This window comes from Simochromis diagramma, unplaced genomic scaffold (genome assembly GCF_900408965.1).
Source record: "Simochromis diagramma unplaced genomic scaffold, fSimDia1.1 OVJJ01000510.1, whole genome shotgun sequence".
NCBI lineage: Eukaryota > Metazoa > Chordata > Actinopteri > Cichliformes > Cichlidae > Simochromis > Simochromis diagramma.
Genome location: NW_024387326.1, coordinates 3,185,656 through 3,205,162, shown reverse-complemented (window position 1 = coordinate 3,205,162; position 19,507 = coordinate 3,185,656). Strand labels below are relative to the sequence as shown.

At 43.8% G+C, this 19,507-nt stretch overlaps 2 protein-coding genes across 3 annotated transcripts in view; one reads left to right on the top strand and one right to left on the bottom strand.

Annotated features, from left to right (window-relative positions):
- ap5z1 (adaptor related protein complex 5 subunit zeta 1) overlaps positions 1-434 on the top strand; it is a 9,465-nt gene extending 9,031 nt beyond the window's left edge. For both annotated transcript variants that reach the window (XM_040006054.1, XM_040006053.1), the window contains one exon: positions 58-434. In XM_040006054.1, the coding sequence (XP_039861988.1) occupies positions 58-310 (253 nt within the window). In that variant the 3' untranslated portion in view covers positions 311-434. The remainder of the gene's footprint in view (positions 1-57) is intronic.
- On the bottom strand, positions 424-19,507 carry LOC120717806 (monocyte to macrophage differentiation factor 2-like). The gene is made up of 8 exons (XM_040006055.1): positions 18,892-19,507; positions 15,250-15,331; positions 12,604-12,764; positions 6,266-6,340; positions 6,072-6,173; positions 5,820-5,889; positions 4,117-4,313; positions 424-2,131 (listed from the first exon to the last, which is right to left on the bottom strand). Exons 1-8 carry the CDS (start codon positions 18,918-18,920, stop codon positions 2,026-2,028), a joined length of 822 nt encoding a protein of 273 aa, XP_039861989.1. The 5' UTR covers positions 18,921-19,507; the 3' UTR covers positions 424-2,025.

Genomic DNA, 19,507 nt, shown 5'->3' with positions numbered 1-19,507 from the left:
ATCCAGGACTTTGTAATGTTCTGATATCATTTGTGTGTGTTTCGTTTTTCTTTTTAGGGTGTCTCTGTTCCTCTCTAAACTAAGGACTGTAACCAGAAGCGGATCGGTTGCCTGGTGCTCTGATGAGGAGGACCTCATTGCTATAGTAACACGAGGGGAGGAGTTGTGGTCGCTGCTGAAGGCCCCCGGCGTAGCTCAGAGTGTCCTGACACCACCTCCCCATGTCATCGCACCGCAGTGGCACAGAGACACTAATGTGGCATTGCCGCTTCAACTGCGAGCCCTCACAAGCCTCACACACTCACAGTGACACAAACACACTCATGTACAAAACGCAACATCATCCTGCGCTGACAATGCATTTTTGTAATTGATTTGTTTGATGTTGACGCTGATGTGATTTTCATAAAACACACAGATCCCTTTCAGTGTAATATCTTTCTTCTTTATTACAGTGATTTGACAGAAATATCATTTTACAAAATAGATCATCTGATTTAAAAAAAAAAAAAAGATTAAAAAATTGCTCATTTCCTGAGTAGGTGCTCTGTTTTCAAGAATTAAAACAGAAGTAATGAAAGTACTAGAAGTTAAGAAAATCTTGAAATGTGGAAATAGAAATTTGCATTTACGAGCTACGTTGATTCTGTCGTAGTCAGAGGACTGTAGCAAATTCTACGTTACACATCACTGTTGATAGAAAAGTGCTCAGAAGTCAAGAGCGCACCATTTAGACAAAACAGCTGGCATTAAAAGTCCCCTGAACGGGACACGAAATGCATTAGACCTTGACATTTTCATAATGAGACGGACTTCTTTGTCTTTTAAATCAAATTACAGTTTTAGGAAAATTAAATTGGAACACAAGTCAAAAAAAATAAAACTCAAAACTGAGTCACAGCCACACACGAGTAGCTGGTTCTACTCGCGTCTCTTATCATCAGGTTGATCATTTACAGTCTGGCTACAGTGTGTCACACAGACATGTGTGACCTTAAAGTCTGTCTGCAGATTGCTTAATTCGGTCTCAGTCGGCCAAAGATGAGTATGTTTAATTACGAAACCAGGGGTTGTGCATGTACTGTGAAAATGAACAGAAGTCAAAAGCAGATCCTCTCAAGGGGTCACATAAGGTGGTAAAAATCTGTGACAGCTTTTACAGCCAAATCAATATTGAAAGCCTGTCAATGGCAGCTTTGTTGGGCGACTTCCTGACTGTCATATTTTACCACCGAGCAAGGATGTAGCACCAACAGCAGAAAGGGATTCCTGTGTAGTGAGTTTTGGCACATTAGTTGTCGTTGGATTACTGAAAGTAGGGAGTTTAACAGCTTAGGAATGCTCAGTAACAGATATGCCAGTAAGGAAAGCTTCATTATTTTGGGAAAGTGCATATATATTCTTGTAAAGACGAGAAGATCGATAAGACTCTTACAGTTTTACTAGTCTGGCATGAAAACAGTGATACTCTGGTTTCTTTATTGATTTTCCAGTAACCTCATGCTTGTAAAATAATGCCCAGAATAGTCGTGACCAACAGTTGAGCAGCTGGTGTGGACAAAAGGAACACTTTAAAATACACAAAATATCTCAGTGGGAAAGAAAACCATATGGAACGGGTAATGAGGAACCAAAAGATGACACATCGTTTGAAGGAAATTAAAATGATCAACCTACAGAGGGCTGAATTCAAAGATACCCTGAAATCTTTATCTGGACCACGACATCACTGAGCTCCTGGACAATCTGAGGTGCAGCCTGGTGGCGTCGGATGGACTGAAACACGATGTCCCAGAGGTGTTCTGTTGGATTTGGTGAGCATTGCGGGCAGTCAGTAGTATCAATTCTTTCATCCTCCAAGAAACTGCCTGCATACTCTTACTACATGAGGCCAGGCATTGTCATGCAGCAGGAGGAACCCAGTACACACTGCACCATTGTAGGGTCTGTGGGGTCCAAAGGTTTCATCCCAACACCAAATGGCAGTCATGGTGCCGTTGCCTGTAGAGGATATGGCTCCCCAGACTATGTCTGATCTACCACCAAATCAGTCATGCTGGACAATGTTACTGGCAGTATAATGTTTTCCTCTGCTGCTTCAGGCCTTTTCATCTGTGTCACGTGGGTGAATCTGTGTGAAAGGCACAGGGTGTCAGTGGTGGACCGGATAATTCTGGTATTCTATAGCAAATATTAATCAGGCTCTATGTTTCCAGGCAGTGAGCACAGGGTCCACTAGAGGACATCGGCCCATCAAGCCACTCTCATGAAGTCTGTTTCAAATTGTTTGGTGGCCTCCAGGGGGTCATTTTGTGGCTCTGGCAGTGCTCATTATGTTCCTCCTTACACAAAGAAGCAGATGCCGATCCAGCTGATGGGTTAAAACATTACCCAGTTCATATCAGCACAGATATCCAGCATGACTGTCTGACACTGACCCTAGCCAAACGCAAAAGTAGTGGAAAAAAATAATCAAAAAAGATGGGGAGGGAAAAATAGCCTCCACCTGTAAAACCATTCCTGTTTTGGTGGGGGTCTCATTGTTGCCTCTCTAGTGCACCTGTTGTTTTTCATCAACACCAAAGCAGCTGAAACTGACTGAAAACACCTTCTGCTAGAGACCAGATCAATGCCCCAGAGGTTTAATTGACTTGATGCTATAAACTGATTAAAAAGTGTTTCTTTTTTTATAACAGTGTATTTTGGGAAGTAAATGTCTGTCAGTGCAACAGCATCAGCAACAATGAGTCAAGAAACCTGAGTGGTGTGCAGGGGTTTAAAGCTAAGTGCACTGTGAGTGCTTGTGTAGCAATGGAGTCGTATCTCCTGATTGCTTACATATTTGCCGGTAAGAGCCCATCAAAAGATCCATCCATCTATTCGCTTCCGCTTTTTCCTTTTCAGGAGCCTATGCCAGCTGTCATAAGGCGAGAGGCGGGGTACAACCTGGACAGGTCGCCTGTCTGTCGCAGGGCTAACACACAGGGACAGACAACCATTCGCACTCACATTCACTCGCACATTCACACCTAGTGGCAATTTGGATTATCCAATTAACCTATCCCCACAAGCTGCATGTCTTTGGACAGTGGGAGGAAGCCGGAGTACCTCGAGGGAACCCACGCAAACACGGGGAGAGCATGCAAACTCCACACAGAAAGACCCCGGCCTGATGGTGGAATTGAACTCAGGACCTTCTTGCTGTGCGGCAACAGTGCTAACCGCCGTGCCACCGTGCAAAATAGATGATGTCTATTTTTTATAATAGGAATGAAATGCTTTAAATAATTCGGCGGAATTTACAAGTGATGGGGCAACACCTCCAACACCCCCCAGGCAAAAGCAAACCTCCGAGCAGGCTGTGACGCACCAGTGCACACCGCTGTCCAACCTCAACGCTCAACCGCAAGCCGTAACAAAACACTGAGCATTATTTTCAGGTCTGAATTTGCACCCGTTCTCCTTCGTTGCACTTGAACCGTGTTTTTCAGGATGCCCGTCACTGAGGATGTTTGAAACATGGTGAAATATTGCTTCTGTTCATGTGATCCCAAACTGATTCCATGATGTCTGTCTGGGATCAGGGCTCTTTGAGGGGTCAGATCGTTGACGTGATCAAATGTCTCTCTGATGGCGCGATGTAGAATCTGTAGATCTGAACATGTCTGTGCACAGTATCGTGGTTACCACAAACATTATAGATTGTTATCAATCTTCTCATCTACCTCTGATAGAAAATAAACACATTTCCCAAAATTAGAAACTTTTCCTCTAACTGGCGGAGATAAGCAGGAAGGAAGATTTCATAATGCAGGCCTGGCACTCGGATCTCGTCTGAAACACTACAGACAGTCAACATGGCACGCAAACCAGTGTCAGTGTCGCTAATTACGTCTAAAAGAGCAGAATTAGACATTATAAATTAGCGTCAATTTGGTGTAGTGAGGCTAGATGTTATATAGTCAGCACACAGTACAAAAATTGGTCCCCGGTGGCCCAGCTTCGTAAGTGAAGCTTACCGTAGTCAAAACACTAACGTCCTGACTACATGAAATGCACTTTTGTCATTCAGCCTGTCGGCATGGAAACGCTTAACGTCAGTATGCAGCCGGTCACCTCGACGTCTGCAGCTGTGTCCCCGGTAAATACAGGTACCTCCAGATGGCGTAGTAGTGAATGCCTGCTCCAACGGCCACAAATAGATGCCAGATCGCATGGGCGAATGGCACAAGGCCATCGCTCTTAAAGAAGACCACGCCTACTCCATAGAAGACACCTCCCACGGCCAGTTCACACACACCTGTGCGCTCCACCTGGAACATAGGAAAGTTTGCTGGTAATTAATTTAAAGATGCTTTATTTAACTGTATATTTGTTTGCTAAAGATGTATCCAGTTTTTGGTTGGATTCATCTGAAATAAGAAATACTCTTATTTAAAAGAGGTTTCCCAAATTTTTGAGAAATGCCGTTTTATATGCCCACTCCATAAAAGACGGAGTAGCACTTCATCGAACAGACCAATACTTGGTGTAGTTTTCCAACATTTACCAAGGATTTTTTCACAGGTTAGAGTGTAACTTTATATACCTAAAATTCCTTACCTGTAGGTACAGCATAATAACAAAGCTTTAAAAGAAAGAAGCAGCAAATTATACTGAGTAATGAGTAGTTTTTGGTTATTTTAGAAGATCAGACCAACAATGTTTCTTACGTTGACTTATTAAGGGCCCAGGCTGTATCACGGACTATCCTAACCACTTATCCTTACATTGTAATAACACGTGATTTTGAGGTGCATGTTGGAATTTGTGCGACCTACCGCTTTGTGCCTGAGTTGGTGTCGTTTCCTGTCGCTTCCGTTTTGTTATAATACCACTAACAGCTGATTGTGGAATATTTAGTAGCCCATGACTGGGCTGGACTATCACAGTACCATGCTGGAATTCGCTGATTTCCTGACATCTTTAGAAGCAGTCTGCATGCCTAGATGCCAGGTTTTATACACCTGTGACCATGAAAGTTATTAGAAAACCTAAATTCAGTGATTTGCATGGGTGAGTGAATACCTTTGGGAGTATACTGTATATCAAGTCATGCCCTGCCTGGCCTAAATGATTTCTGTTTCTTCTGTCCTTCATGTGTTTTTATGCACTGAAATCTGGAGCATGAATTTTCAAATAGACATTAGAAAATTGCACCATAACTATGAAGTGCTACGAAAAATAAGGGCCTGGAGCTCCATGTGGGTAAAAAGAAACCCAAAGGAATCAAATTCAGGTTCTGAGCACATTGTTTAAGGCCTTTTTATAAAATATGACTATAAGATTTATGCCAGCTTTTCCCTTTAATAAAAGAGATGTCAAGAAATACAATTTCTCAGACATGAAACTAAAACACAGCGTGATTTATGGAGCCAGAGAATGAGCTACGTTACTACCTTTATCTTCAGGGAGACATGAAAAAAAATCACTCCATAACGGCTCGGGCTGTAAGTGAACGTGGCAGCTACTTCAGTAGGTGTTGACTGTCTTACCCAAGAGAAAGTGACAATTTCAGGCTTCTATAAGTTGAAATCAAGAGCGTAACCAAATGGAAATCAGTGATTCAGTGCAACAGGGGAAGTCAATGTAAGACTTATGCATTGGAAAATAGTCAGCAGTTCTATTACCAGCAATTAGACGCATCTGTGGGTTATGGGGCACTCAAACAAAAGCCGCGGTTTGGTTCTTTAAATAGTAACGGTAGTGGAAGGAAGTCTGCAGGGGGGAAGGGGAGTGGCAGACGCTGAGAAAGACTCATCTATGTGATGTAGACTTACCATAGAGAGAATGACCAAAGCAGGAACAGCCCCCATGGCCACGTATCCCAGCAACTCGATCAGCTTGTACCTGCAGGTAGAAAACTGGACCGTGAAGTCATAATAAAAATAACAATACCTCCATTTTCCTGCCTAATTATTTGTGCTCCAAACAGCAGTCTTGTGTTTTCTGTCAACACTTGAATGGAGGTGTTTGGCTTCAGGTTAACTGTGTCAAATTAGTGCACACAGTACAAACGGAGGCTGTGTTACCTCTCATGGAAAAAGCAGACATACGCCGATCCTATACACGCCATGACCCAGATGAGCCAGCGCATGTGGCACGTCCAGGGTCCCAGCTCCCTCAGCATCAACCTGAGGAAACACGACATCGCACCTACACAGTTACAGTGTGTTCGCTCTGGTCTTTATTTTATTTATTTTTTTGCTGTAGTCACATGACCCACCATGGAGAGTAGGAGGCTGCGATGAAGAAGTAGATGGCCATTCTGTCACACATGTGGAAGCGCTGCTCCACCTTCCTACACGGAGAGAGGAGGAGGCATGAGCTCATTTGTAAAAGATTCAGTTAGAGTAACATAATAAGTCTAAAATTTAAAGGATCCAGGCTGTATGAAGATTTTTATTGTCTTCCTCCCCGCACCCCCAACCAGCTGGGGTAGATGGCTGCCCCTTCCTGAGCCTGATTCTCCTGGAGGGTTCTTCCTGATAAAAGGAAGTTTTTCCTTTCCACTGTCGCCAACTGCTTATTCATAGGGGGTCATATGATTGTCCACCAAAATGTGGAAAGTGTTGTTTGTTTTTTGGACAGCAATATGGCTGAAAGACCAGAGGAGGACTCTGACAATGTTGTGTAAAGGGTAGAAACACATTTAAATTGTCAAAGTGAGTCTTACAAATCATGCACCTTTTCTTAATACGCATCCACGTTTCTGGGGCTGTATAACAAAATGAACTGAATCACCTACACATTACAATTACAGCACTACAATGTTAACCCAAACAGCTCTTGATGCTTTTTGTGTTAATGCTCATGTTTGGAGCACTGCAGTTACTGATGATTTTTACGTGCTGTGGGCCTCAGGACTTGCCGACCACGCTCTGTAACTTTACCTGGTGTGACACTTTGTGGCTGCCTTGCAGTGGTTCCACTTTGCAATAATATAACTTGCAGTAGATTGTGGAGGGAATTTCACAAACTGACTTTTTGCAATGGTGGCATCCTGTTACAGTTAGTGTAAAGTTGGTGAGCTATTTACAATGCATGGTTAGATGCTTGATTTTATACACCTGCAGCAATGGGACAAAAAAAAAACATCTGCTGTTCTTCATACAAGAATAGTCACCCGGTGACGTGGCCTGCTAAGATCAACCCTCGTGCAGGCTTGACCTTACAGGGTTAAACCAAAACTATGAGCACATTTTATAAGCATAATCCATGTAATAATTTTAGATCTCCTGGAAATGTATTTTTATATAGCAGCATTAAAATACCTGTTCTTGTTGAAACATAACAAATTGACCTGTGAACTGTTCAAGGATCAAAAAGGTGACTAACTCAAGAAATGATGCCGTGTTGTGTCCACAAATAACAGACACCTTAGCAAGGAACCAATTTTAAATTGTATCTTTAGGCACTTTGTTGTGAGTAAAAACATGTCAACACATGTTCCCATTTCTTTTGAAAACTTGCCATATCAGCATGGTGTGCAGTGTGTCCTTAAAACACTTAAGTAAACTGGGCAAGTGGAGGACAAAAGAAGAAGTGGCAGGCCTAAAAACTATCTACAGCAGACGAACTCTATCTGAAAGTCATGACCTCAAGAAGTCGGAGATAATCCTGCAAAGACCTGACACGGGACCTGAGAGATGCATCCTATTTACTGTTCACTGAAGCCTCATCAGAAATGGTCTCAGTGGAAGTGTGGCTGTCAAGAAGCTATTATTAAGGAAGGGGGATGGGGAGAAAAGGTTGAAGTACGGCAAATTGCAAAAGAACTGAAAATCAGTGACAACAGGTCAGATGAAGTGATTAATCCCAATTTGTACGTTTTTCTGGTTCAGATTCATTTTAATATGTATGGAAAGGACAGGACAGAGGTACAACAGAGAGTGTCTACAGCCATCTGTAAAACACAGCAGAGGCTCTGTTATGGATTAGGACTGTGTTATTGTCCAATTCTTTGAATTACAAACACAGGAAAGAACCATCATGCAATACCATCTGAAAAGCATCTGACTGGCAACAACTTAATTTGTTTGGGATCATTCTGACAGAGAACAGAACAAGAGGCAGCTAACATCCAAAGAAGAGCTTTAAATGTCTTTCACAAAGCCTGGAGAACTATTCCAGGGCTTGCAAAATCGCTAGCCCGACGTCCCGGGGCTAGCGATTTTTCCAGTCGGGCTACCAAAATCTCTCTGCCCTGCCCGTTGGGCTATTGTAGGAAGAAAAAATATATTGTGGCGAGCTCAGACAAGGAGGAGACGGAGGTATCGTTTGGTCTTGCTTCCCGTGAGCTAGCCAGGGAGCACAGCCGTTTATTGACATCTGCAGAAGAACACTGCCGCTAGCTAACTGCTCAGCGCGGCAACAGTGCAGGAACAACAACACACAGGGCGCCCTCTGACCCCGGAAGGGCACACTGTCGCAGCGAGAGGGCGTCACCCGTCACCATGGCAACATACACAAAACATAACTACAAACAGAACCCCGAACAGCCCTGACCCGCTACATAGCCCCCACCTGAGGGGTCAGTCGTCCCCGACGACCCCATTATCCCACACAAAGTCCTGCAAATGTCCAGGTGCCTTAACTGGCGTGGTAGGCATGACTGCTACGGTTGGGGGCTCGGCGTGTGGGTCGACAGAGGTAGCCCATGAAGCATTGCCCTAGCATCTGTCGCGACGGGCCGCCGCCGCGGTGCGCTCGCGCCATCGGGACTCGTCGGGGGACTTACATGGCCACTCACATCCTCTCTCTTCAATCGCCAGTTTCCCAAGCGGGGAATGTTCTCCTCGACAGCTTGCTCCAGCCTCTGAATGTCTCTCTCCATTACGGCGAGGGTGAGCTATCCCACTTCTGACACCAATGTGGCGAGCTCAAACAAGGAGGAGACGGAGGTATCGTTTGGTCTTGCTTCCCGTGAGCTAGCCAGGGAGCACAGCCGTTTATTGACATCTGCAGAAGAACACTGCCGCTAGCTAACTGCTCAGCGCGGCAACCGCACAGCAACAACAACACACAGGGCGCCCTCTGACCCCGGAAGGACACACCGTCGCAGCGAGAGGGCGTCACCCGTCACTATGGCAACATAAACAAAACATAACTGTACAAACAGAACCCCGAACAGCCCTGACCCGCTACAATATGCTGCTGAGAATATAGCCCAGAAGAAGCGTATAGTATAGCTTTTATTTTGGAAAGAGCCATTTCTCTGTAATAAACTCTCTTTTCCAAAGATGAGTGATTCCTCAATCAGATACAGGGCTTGCAAAATCGCTAGCCCGACGTCCCGGGGCTAGCGATTTTTCCAGTCGGGCTACCAAAATCTATCTCTGCCCTGCCCGTCGGGCTATTGTAGGAAGAAAAAATATATTGTGGCGAGCTCAGACAAGGAGGAGACGGAGGTATCGTTTGGTCTTGCTTCCCGTGAGCTAGCCAGGGAGCACAGCCGTTTATTGACATCTGCAGAAGAACACTGCCGCTAGCTAACTGCTCAGCGCGGCAACAGCGCAGGAACAACAACACACAGGGCGCCCTCTGACCCCGGAAGGGCACACTGTCGCAGCGAGAGGGCGTCACCCGTCACCATGGCAACATACACAAACCATAACTACAAACAGAACCCCGAACAGCCCTGACCCGCTACATAGCCCCCACCCCACACAAAGTCCTGCAAATGTCCAGGTGCCTTAACTGGCGTGGTAGGCATGACTGCTACGGTTGGGGGCTCGGCGTGTGGGTCGACAGAGGTAGCCCATGAAGCATTGCCCTAGCATCTGTCGCGACGGGCCGCTGCCGCGGTGCGCTCGCGCCATCGGGACCCGTCGGGGGACTTACATGGCCACTCACATCCTCTCTCTTCAATCGCCAGTTTCCCAAGCGGGGAATGTTCTCCTCGACAGCTTGCTCCAGCCTCTGAATGTCTCTCTCCATTACGGCGAGGGTGAGCTATCCCACTTCTGACACCAATGTGGCGAGCTCAGACAAGGAGGAGACGGAGGTGTCGTTTGGTCTTGCTTCCCGTGAGCTAGCCAGGGAGCACAGCCGTTTATTGACATCTGCAGAAGAACACTGCCGCTAGCTAACTGCTCAGCGCGGCAACAGCGCAGGAACAACAACACACAGGGCGCCCTCTGACCCCGGAAGGCCACACTGTCGCAGCGAGAGGGCGTCACCCGTCACCATGGCAACATACACAAAACATAACTGTACAAACAGAACCCCGAACAGCCCTGACCCGCTACAATATGTCAATGCTTTTGCATTCTTTCGGAAATGTAGCTGGGTAATTATGTCATTGGCATCGATGAGCCACTGTCAATATGTGACATATTGAAATCACGTTTGAATTTGCGCTTGTTTTTTGCTTTCACTTTGCAATTGCGCGAACTGTGTATAGAAAGTGACAGCACTGATCTGTGAGTGATGATAATTTGCGCACCAATTCCTCTGACATCGTCTTATTAATCGTTAGCTTACTATGCAAACATGACAAGTGAAATCTCCCGCAGCAAGCTTAAACATGTGAGAGGTTGATCGCGCAGAGAATCGCTGACCGTTATGTGTGTGTGTGTGTAAAAGCAGCAGGATATATATTTTAGTTCTGCTGAGCCAAATAAGACAGGTCAGGGTGAAGAAGTGACAGCCAAAGAAAAGCTTACCACAAAACGGAAAAGTTATGACAAATCAGACTATAAGGCAAAAAGAAAGTGCAGCTTTATGGTTTCATGGACAAAAGAATTTCTGTGGCTGCAATATGACGAGCTATATAACCAGGGCTGCACATAAGTGGTCCGCAGGTGCGCATTCGCTGTCAAAATAAAAAAAAAATGCGCACAAGATATGAAGTTGCAACGCGTGTTTGCATACATAAGATTTTCTGGAGGAGGACAGACATTTGTTTAGAACTCTTAAAGATGTCGAAGAAGCTCCTTTAAGCAATTACTTTGGTGTTCCTCCACCTCCAAACAAATGTCAGAAGGAGTCCGAACCACAAAAGAAGCACGTATTCTCGGAAAAGTGGTTGCAGGAGGTGAGCTGGCTTCAAACAAATGATGAACGCACAGAGATGTGGTGCAGAATGTGCCGTGAAAATCCCACTCTAGCGGACAAAAACAGTGCTTTTTATATGGACGCAAACGCGCGTTGCAACTTCTTATCTGGTGCGCGTCTTTTATTTTGACAGCGAATGCGCGCATGCGGACCACTTATGTGCACCCGTGTAAATAACATAATGTTCTGCCGGGTGTGTTGTTGGTTTTCTCTCGATTTCTGAGTCGACAAGCGCCTTTGTTACTGGGACCAGTCATTTTAAGAAAGGCCCCCATTAGAACCCATGAGAAATGCAAGAAATGCATTATTGCTCAGTCTGCAATATCTTTCCCAGAACAAACACCAATTGCAAATAACATACTAAAAATAAACCTGAAAAATCTGTTTAGAACAGCGTACTATGTTGCAAAGACTGAACTACCACTGGCAAAATTTAGCAGTCTTTGCAAACTTCAAAAAGCAAATGGCCTCGATCTTGGTTCCACTTGTCTCTTACCCGTGACTTCAGTGGAAATTTCAAATTCAGGATCTGACACAGACTGATTCATGTCCTACACAGTTCTTACAAGTTCATAGAAATTTCTGTTCAATTAGAACCAAGTATTTGAGTTGATGATTGTAATTTTTATACAATGTTGTAATTTGTTTTTCAACAATTTTTTGATTAATGTTTTGTTTCCTTTACAATATTATACTTTAATGTATAATATTGTAAAGGAAACAAAACATCAATCAAAAAATTGCTCTCTTTTTTATTCGGGCTACTTAAATTTATTTTGGGCTACCAAAAACTGAAGAGTCCCTGCCCGAAGGGCTACCAGGGATTTTGAAATTTTGAGAGCTCTGTATTCCTAAAGACAATTTAAAGAAATGTTGAGAAAGCTGCCTAAAAGAGATCAGGCTCTGTTAAAGAATAAAGGTGGTCATGCCAAATATTGACTTTCAAGCTTGTTAGAATTAAACAAAACCCAATTTTGGCTCATAAACTGCATTTCCAAGTATCTTTGTGCATGTTTCAATAAATCATGGCCCCTTGTTCCCATTTTCCTAGCAAAATATAAAGAAGCGAGACTACTGCCCCTGGAAGTAGATAAAAAGTGCATAAGCAACGCTTCAGTTGCCATCTTTTCCATCAATAACCTGTCTCTCCATTCCATAACAATCTTTTTTTTCTCCTTTGTGGGACTTTTTGGTTGTTGTTGTTTTGGAAAAGCTGTTAGCCAAAATAAAATTTGCTTGTCATACCTCAGTATCACAAATATCTTCTGTTTTGGACACTTTGACAACAAAAAACTCACCAAAAACACATTTTTGTGAGCCAAAGTGACATGAAATTTCTTGATTATTGTTCCTCGTCTGGTTTTTGTAAAACCTTTGGGTTGCAACAAACAAAGTGTTCATCTGACTGTGTCGTAAACCTACCGGAGCAGCTCATAAGTACACAATGGCACATCTGCCAAATCCCTATCAGCACTCCCTCCCCCCAACACACACACAAACACACACCTGAGGTGGCTGATTTTCCAGGCAGCAGTATGGAAAAGAGTTGAGGTGATGAATAAGCCGGTGAGGCCGCTCCCATAGAGCCAGGCAGCGACACGATGCCATCGGTCCACGGAGAGAAAGTAGAGGACGGACCCACCGACCATACTGGGAAGAATCCACAACTGCAAAAGATTCAAATGTCCAATAATCATGTCAGACTTTAATATGTGCAGTTCATTCACACTCATGTCATTCTTCATAATGCTAATCAAGTTCCAAACAGGTAAATAAATAAATAAATAAATGTACCCAGAACTCCATCCCCTTACACAATTAACTTTCTTTACCGCCGTCATGAAAAATGGCATTTTTTACTCTTCCTAAAAATGAAACTTTTCACATTTCTCTTCCTCTGAGCCCAGGAAAAATCACTTTTTGATAGCACTCTTGAGCTCTAGTAAAGTTTTGCTTAGCAGAAAGTCTGGCTCTGTCCAAAACAACGCTGATTAACACCTTTGAAAAATAACACATTGTGCTTTCATGTGTGGGATTATTTATTTGCCAGACTTAATAACTCCGTGGTTATTATACCAGCGTATAACTCCCCCATAAATCCACGAGGAGTTTATTACCTTTGAGCAGAGCCAATAAAATTTCCGCTTTATTTCCACTCAATGTGGCGTCGTGTTTTCTCATCAAACTCCCAACAAGAAATAATAATAATAATAATAATAATAATAATAATAAAGCACGTAAGTATATTTCCCAAAAAGGTCATAAACTATATTTACGGATTTTGTATTTGATGTTATTCTGTGAACAACCAGGGGACAAAAGTGGGATATAAAGAAAATATTAACCACGATTTCACTAAAAGTCCACTTGGATCCTTTATAAGTGTTAATGACTGATGAAAACTGAACTTTTTTTGGTAACAGAAGTAGGACATTTTGTTTGTATGTTTACGAGATACACCGACTCACATGCTAATGGGCTTTGTGGCAGGAGAGGGGATGATCAAAACATACATCATGAACACAAATGGCTATAGAACATCCTGTTTAAAGCTTTACGGCCATTAGAGCTGTAGTGTCTCCTCTCGCTGCTTGTATCATTCACTCTCACTGAGAAGATGCATATGGAGGACACAAGCTGCCAAAATCATATATAAATATATCAGGCTATGTCATATATAAATGGCTATGACTCATTTTTGACTTTAACAGTCTCTCACATCATCCCAGATTAATTTCCACCCACTCTTCTTTACGACGATTCAGCTCATTGAGTTTTGTGGGTATTTGTTAATGCACAGCTCTGTTAAGGTAACACCACAGCTTTTCAGTCGGGCTGGGGTCTGAACATTGACTGAATCGTCTTTTCTTTTTCAGACTGTGTAGACTGTGTTTGGCATCACTGTCCTGTCACATGACCCAGTTTTGGCCAAGTTTTAGCCGTCAGACAGATTGCCATTGTCATGGTCGACTCAGTGACTGCACGGTGCCCAGGTATGCAGCTGCATTATGGTCTCACATCTCCACTTTGTTTCAGAAGCAATCTGGTTCAATCAGATGCAGCTTCCCAGGTAACCATTCAAAACAAGCCATACTTGCTGAGTCTTTTCTTCTAATTGTGCTGTCATAACATGCTAACTGAGGCCTGTGGAATCCCAGATGTGGGTTTTGGGGTATTTTACAGTTTCTCTGAGCAGTGCACGGTCTGACCTTGGCACGAGTTTGCTGGCACGTCCACTCCTGGTAACACTGTGGCATTGTGTTAACATGCCTGCGAACTCCTGACAAACAAACTGCCAAAAGTTCTGCTTTTATAGAGGTGGGAACCCCACTGAGCAGTTAATCCAGTGCATTTGATTTGAAGCAGTTGGCTGCTACTGACCTTCTTAATTCCTATGGAAGCAGTAACGATGTATATCATACTATAGTGATCGTAGCGTATGGATCTATATTTGTATGTTCCCTATCTCCTCCTAGACAAGTGGACCAATGTTGATGAAACTTTGCATAAACATTCCCTCTGGGACTGAGTGTGAACATCTATATGGTGTATACAAATATTTTGTACAAATACTACATATATTTGCACATTTGACATTTCAACTGAGCACCAAACGGCGACATTACATCTATATTCACTGTGTGCACGTTTGAACGTATTTTAACTGCCATGAGAGATTTAGAGGCCTATTAGATCTTCTGTATCTATGATTCATCATTAATGCTACAAAATATTGTAGCATGAATTAGCATTGATTAAAAACTATTGTAGTTTTACATAATTATCAGTTTTAATTAGCTATTTTATTATTTATACATTGAGGAATATTTTGTAAATGAAACAGAAAAGTAAAGAATGGGAGGTGAAAGTCACTATTTTACACTTCATGTCTATTTAATTTTTGATTTTGGCAGTCGTGGTCTTCCATAGAGACACACTGGGATTACGGCAGATTACAGGAAACTACAGGCTGACTCAGAGATTACAGCCCAATGCTTCCATCACACATCACCGTGCCTCATTCTTCACAATCCTCCTCATCGTTTTTTTAGAGGATCCTCTGAGCTAACACAGCAGCGACACGTGTATTTCTTAGTGTACATGTGTTGTGTGTTGTTTGTTTGCTCTACGTACGTATTTGTTTAGACTTACCCCATGTGTGGCACAGTTTGCAACGTGTTCATATTCAGTGGGCTGGTATCTCATGCTGGCTGGCACCCTGCAGTTCATGAACCTGAGAGAGGGCCGAGAGGGGGAAGACGGAGAGGCGAAAGTATGTGTTTAGATAATGAAAGGAGATCTGGAGGCCTTACTTCTTGTTCTTGTGTGTGTGTGTGTGTGTGTGTGTGTGTGTGTGTGTGTGTGTGTGTGTGTGTGTGTGTGTGTGTGTGTGTGTGTGTGTGTGAGATGGTCATTGTGAAAGGATTTGCAGCTCTCTAATCCTCATCACGCTGTCTGCATTTTAGAGTGCTTCATTGTTACCACCACAAAGGGACACCACTGGCCATTAACTATTAACCACATTGCATTATTCGCCATGAGAAAGTTGCTACGTGTGTGTGCGGGTGTGTGTATATGCGTAGGTGTGTGTGTGTGTTGTATTTACGTAATCAGCAGTAAACCTCTCAATCCCAGCTTAAAGGGAAAAAACACATCTGGAGATGTTACGAAATCACATTTTTTTACATCAGGATGAACACACGCACACACGGACACACACACACTGGTTTAAAAGAAGCCTCTCATGCAGGGCCACAGGTGCGTCGCTGTTGGTCAGCTGTGTTATTTGACTACACATTTAGGCCGCGCACTCACCATCACGTGCCTCGTCTTTGCGTTGTTATAAAAGATGAATGGAAAGAGTAAGTCGGGAGGAAGTAAAGCAGAAGAAGGAGAGCAGATAAGGGAAGGTAACGTGGCTGCTTAAGCTTATGCACTACGACTTCACACACTAGTCACCTAAATGTCTACCAAATACGAGGCTACGTGAACTCTGACCAGACATCAGAGGGAGAAAAACACTTTCTGAATCCAAACCTCTGACGCTTCACAGATATCACAGATAAGGAACCCTTTGAAAGTCACGTAATTATGAAAAAGAAAGTATCTTTGGCAAAATGTAGCTCGTGGGAGAAAGGAAACCACTGTGACTTCCTTTCAAATTCAAAAAATATCAGATTTTAAAATGCACAAACTGTGTGCTCATTTTTATTGACCAATGCCAAGATGACAGCAGGGGGGTTTTTTTGTTTTGTATTTTTGGTGTCAGTGAACGCCGCAGCTTTGTGGAGAGGTAAGTAAAGCAGTAAAACTTCACTGTTTGGGGAATAGAGGGCAGAGGATACTTTTATCACAATATTTCTAACTCATGTTAGGATTTTATTGTCATTATGCTGAGTATTGTAACAGCATGCATTGGTATTTATCACCTTTAATTAACTTCAAATTTCATCCTCCAAATGTAACTTTGTCAGTGGCTGGAAACCAGCTGAGTCAAGTCTGCTTGAGTTGTGCTCATTAACTGATGGCAACACGTTGGCAATCAGCCTCGCTATGACCTGCTCATCCTCTCATTTTTTGTTTCTTTGTAGATTTTGAGTTAATATTTGCTGTTTCCTTCACATTCTCCTTCAGATGATATCTGTCCTCGTGCCCTCAAAGCTGTGAAAGAACCTGATGCTTGTTCCAGGACTAACTTCTCCAGCTTCTCCCTCTATTTCATTATTCCTGCCTGATCGCTTTTTCCCAGACAGAAAGCATTTCCTCAATTTGTGCCCACATGCAGGGAACGAGCTCCCTCTGGTTTTGGAGCGTGGACTTCTTAACCCCTTTTCACCTCTTTGCACTTAAAAATGGCTTCCCCGTCATCTACGTTCACACCAAGGCAACGTGCTAAAACTACACTTTGCCAGTTCGCCCTGACATCAGGTCCGTGTGGGCCAACTTGTGTTCGCATGCAGGAAGACTTCGGGTTTCCCTCCCTGTCAAACTAATCTGCAGAGCACGAGTCTGCTGACACAGAAGCTAAGCCAGCGGCTGATAGCAGAATTTAATAACAGATCAGCGTCTGTGCCTTTATAGTTTTTACCAAAATACGAGAGCGAGGACCCAGCTGACCCTGAAGGATGAAAAAGCATGAACAGATACATTTCTAGGTTTCCATAACTGTTTGAGATTAGACTAACAGACTAATTAGACTAAAATTAAAACATAAATATGCATAAATATGAATGTATTCCCTCATAACAGGAAAGTTGGTGCTTTTTCGGGGGGTTGTTGTTGGTCTGGCTGGTGGAAAATGTCATCAGGGCTCTATCATTTACAAACAACCTCCATTTGTCTCCCACACACACCAGGACTCATCCCTTCCATCTTCTTGTGCTTTTATTAAATGTTTTCCTACTGCAAAATTAAAAAAAACAATTCTGGACACATTAAACTTGTAATAAACGTGTAATAAAAAGCAAAAACAGCATTTAGCAAGATAACATTAGATCGCTCTGTGACTGCCTTTCCTCGTTTCTTTGTCCGGTGTCCCTTTAGGCTCTGCCAAGCAACAGAACAAGGGAGCAGTATTTTTCTGAGCACTGTTGCTGTACTGTGGCTCAGTGTGGTACTCTGATGTGTTCTAATCAGTTATGACAGGAGGGCTTTGTGTGTGTGTGTGAGTAATGAAGTGAAATAGAGGGATGGAAATTCAAAGGCTGATCAGACAGGGCATTATTGTATCAGCATCCCTTTTTTCTATTGAGAGTCTCCCTCTCCGTGCGCTCACCTCTTCCCCTCCGGCAGATGTGTCACGGCACAGTTACGTGCATGCATGTGGCACCCCTGTTTTCATCTCACTGAGCATTACAGCACATTCCATACATTAATAAGATCAGTTGCATATAAGAAGATCAGAACCTTTGGATCTGCTGGTGGTGAGTGCACACCAGAGGAATCTGTGTGTGTGTGTGTGTGCGTGTGTGTGTGTGTGTGTGTGTGTGTGTGTGTGTGTGTGTGTGTGTGTGTGTGTGTGTGTGTGTTTTATCAAGCCCAGTGGGGACTTTAACCTGACTGTACCAACACAAGCTAGTTTAGTTAGATCACGCTGGGGTTTTTTTCAAGGCCAAGACTTGGATTTAGGGTAAAGGCCAGAATTATGGGAATGCTGGCATTCAACTGTGATGGCTAGGGTAAGGAGCTAAGGAATGCAGTAAAACGAATAAACCCCCCACAGATTGTGTGTGCGTGTGTGTATCCGATATTTGTGACTTCAAGGCTATTCCTTTTACAGCAAAGATCAAGTTAATCTCCTCTGGGACTCTGGTTCTCATGATTACCGACGTCCCCAGATCACTTTCTCTCTCTCTCTCTCTCTCTCTCTCTCTCTCACACACACACACACACACACACACACACACACACACACACACACACACACACACACAGACAGACCGGTTCTGTCTAAAGTTAACTGACACTGAACTATTTTCAACTTCCCAAGGAAAGCCCGATGGATTGCACAGATACCACAAAGCGACTTATACATCAAAGGGATCGATCACCGCAGTAAGATAAAAAAAAAATCTTCTTATATTTTTAATAAAGATAACTGCTCTGCACACTGCCCCCCTCCCTCTCTCTGGCTTTCTCACACAAACTAATCTATAACATATCCCTCTGATCGCGCACGTGCCGGCGCGTCAGTACGCATGGATGCACAGGATCTGTCACAAACGAAAACAAAAACATGCTGCTAGATAACAACGCTCAAACTTTTTTTCTTATTTTCCTGGGAATTCAACTTACTTTCCAAATTTTGTTTTCTTGAAGTCCATCTCGTGCGTAGGCTATGCGGGCCAGCGCGTCTGCGCGCCTGCGTTCTCTTGTTTTTTATCGCAAACAGTAAAACCAGCCAGCGCAGTCTTCTCCTACGGATTCCCCATTCCGGATGTCCCACCACCGCGCGTCCAGAGATAAAAACATAAGTCCAGGAGAGCCTGCGACTCGCAGAGCGGGTACCAGGACAACCGGCCCGCGCTTGCTCCGGGGTTTAAACGACTGGGCACGAAAGCGACGATCGGCGCGCAGCAAGAGGAGTTGGCGGTGAGGGGACCTTGCCGAGCTTCGTTCCGACTCTCTCAGATGTGGTCGCAGGATGTTCCGCGGGACTGGGCTCGTAACCCCTCCCCTGCCCTCTTCTCCCCTCCCCTTTCGCTCTCCTGGCTGCTGCTAACTTCACCAGCGAAAGGCAAACCCCTCACCACAAAGCACCGACACCCTCTGCTGTGACTTGCAAGTGTGACATGTGAACAGGTCGCTTCTGAAACACAAACCCGGACTGAAACAAGACAGGAAGGGAGGCACAAAGGTGATAACAAAACCTGACCAAATGAGTCAACTGAACTCAAGAGACTGGAGCGAG

What these genes read in the sequence shown, in the direction of transcription:
- LOC120717806 (XM_040006055.1), bottom strand. Translation starts at nt 18,920, where the DNA reads ATGGACTTCAAGAAAACAAAATTTGGAAA. An exon ending in GTCTGCTTTTTCCATGAGAG is followed by an intron (nt 5,890 to 6,071) that starts GTAACACAGCCT and finishes TTCTACCTGCAG; the next exon opens with GTACAAGCTGATCGAGTTGC. An exon ending in CTTTGGTCATTCTCTCTATG is followed by an intron (nt 4,314 to 5,819) that starts GTAAGTCTACAT and finishes CCTATGTTCCAG; the next exon opens with GTGGAGCGCACAGGTGTGTG.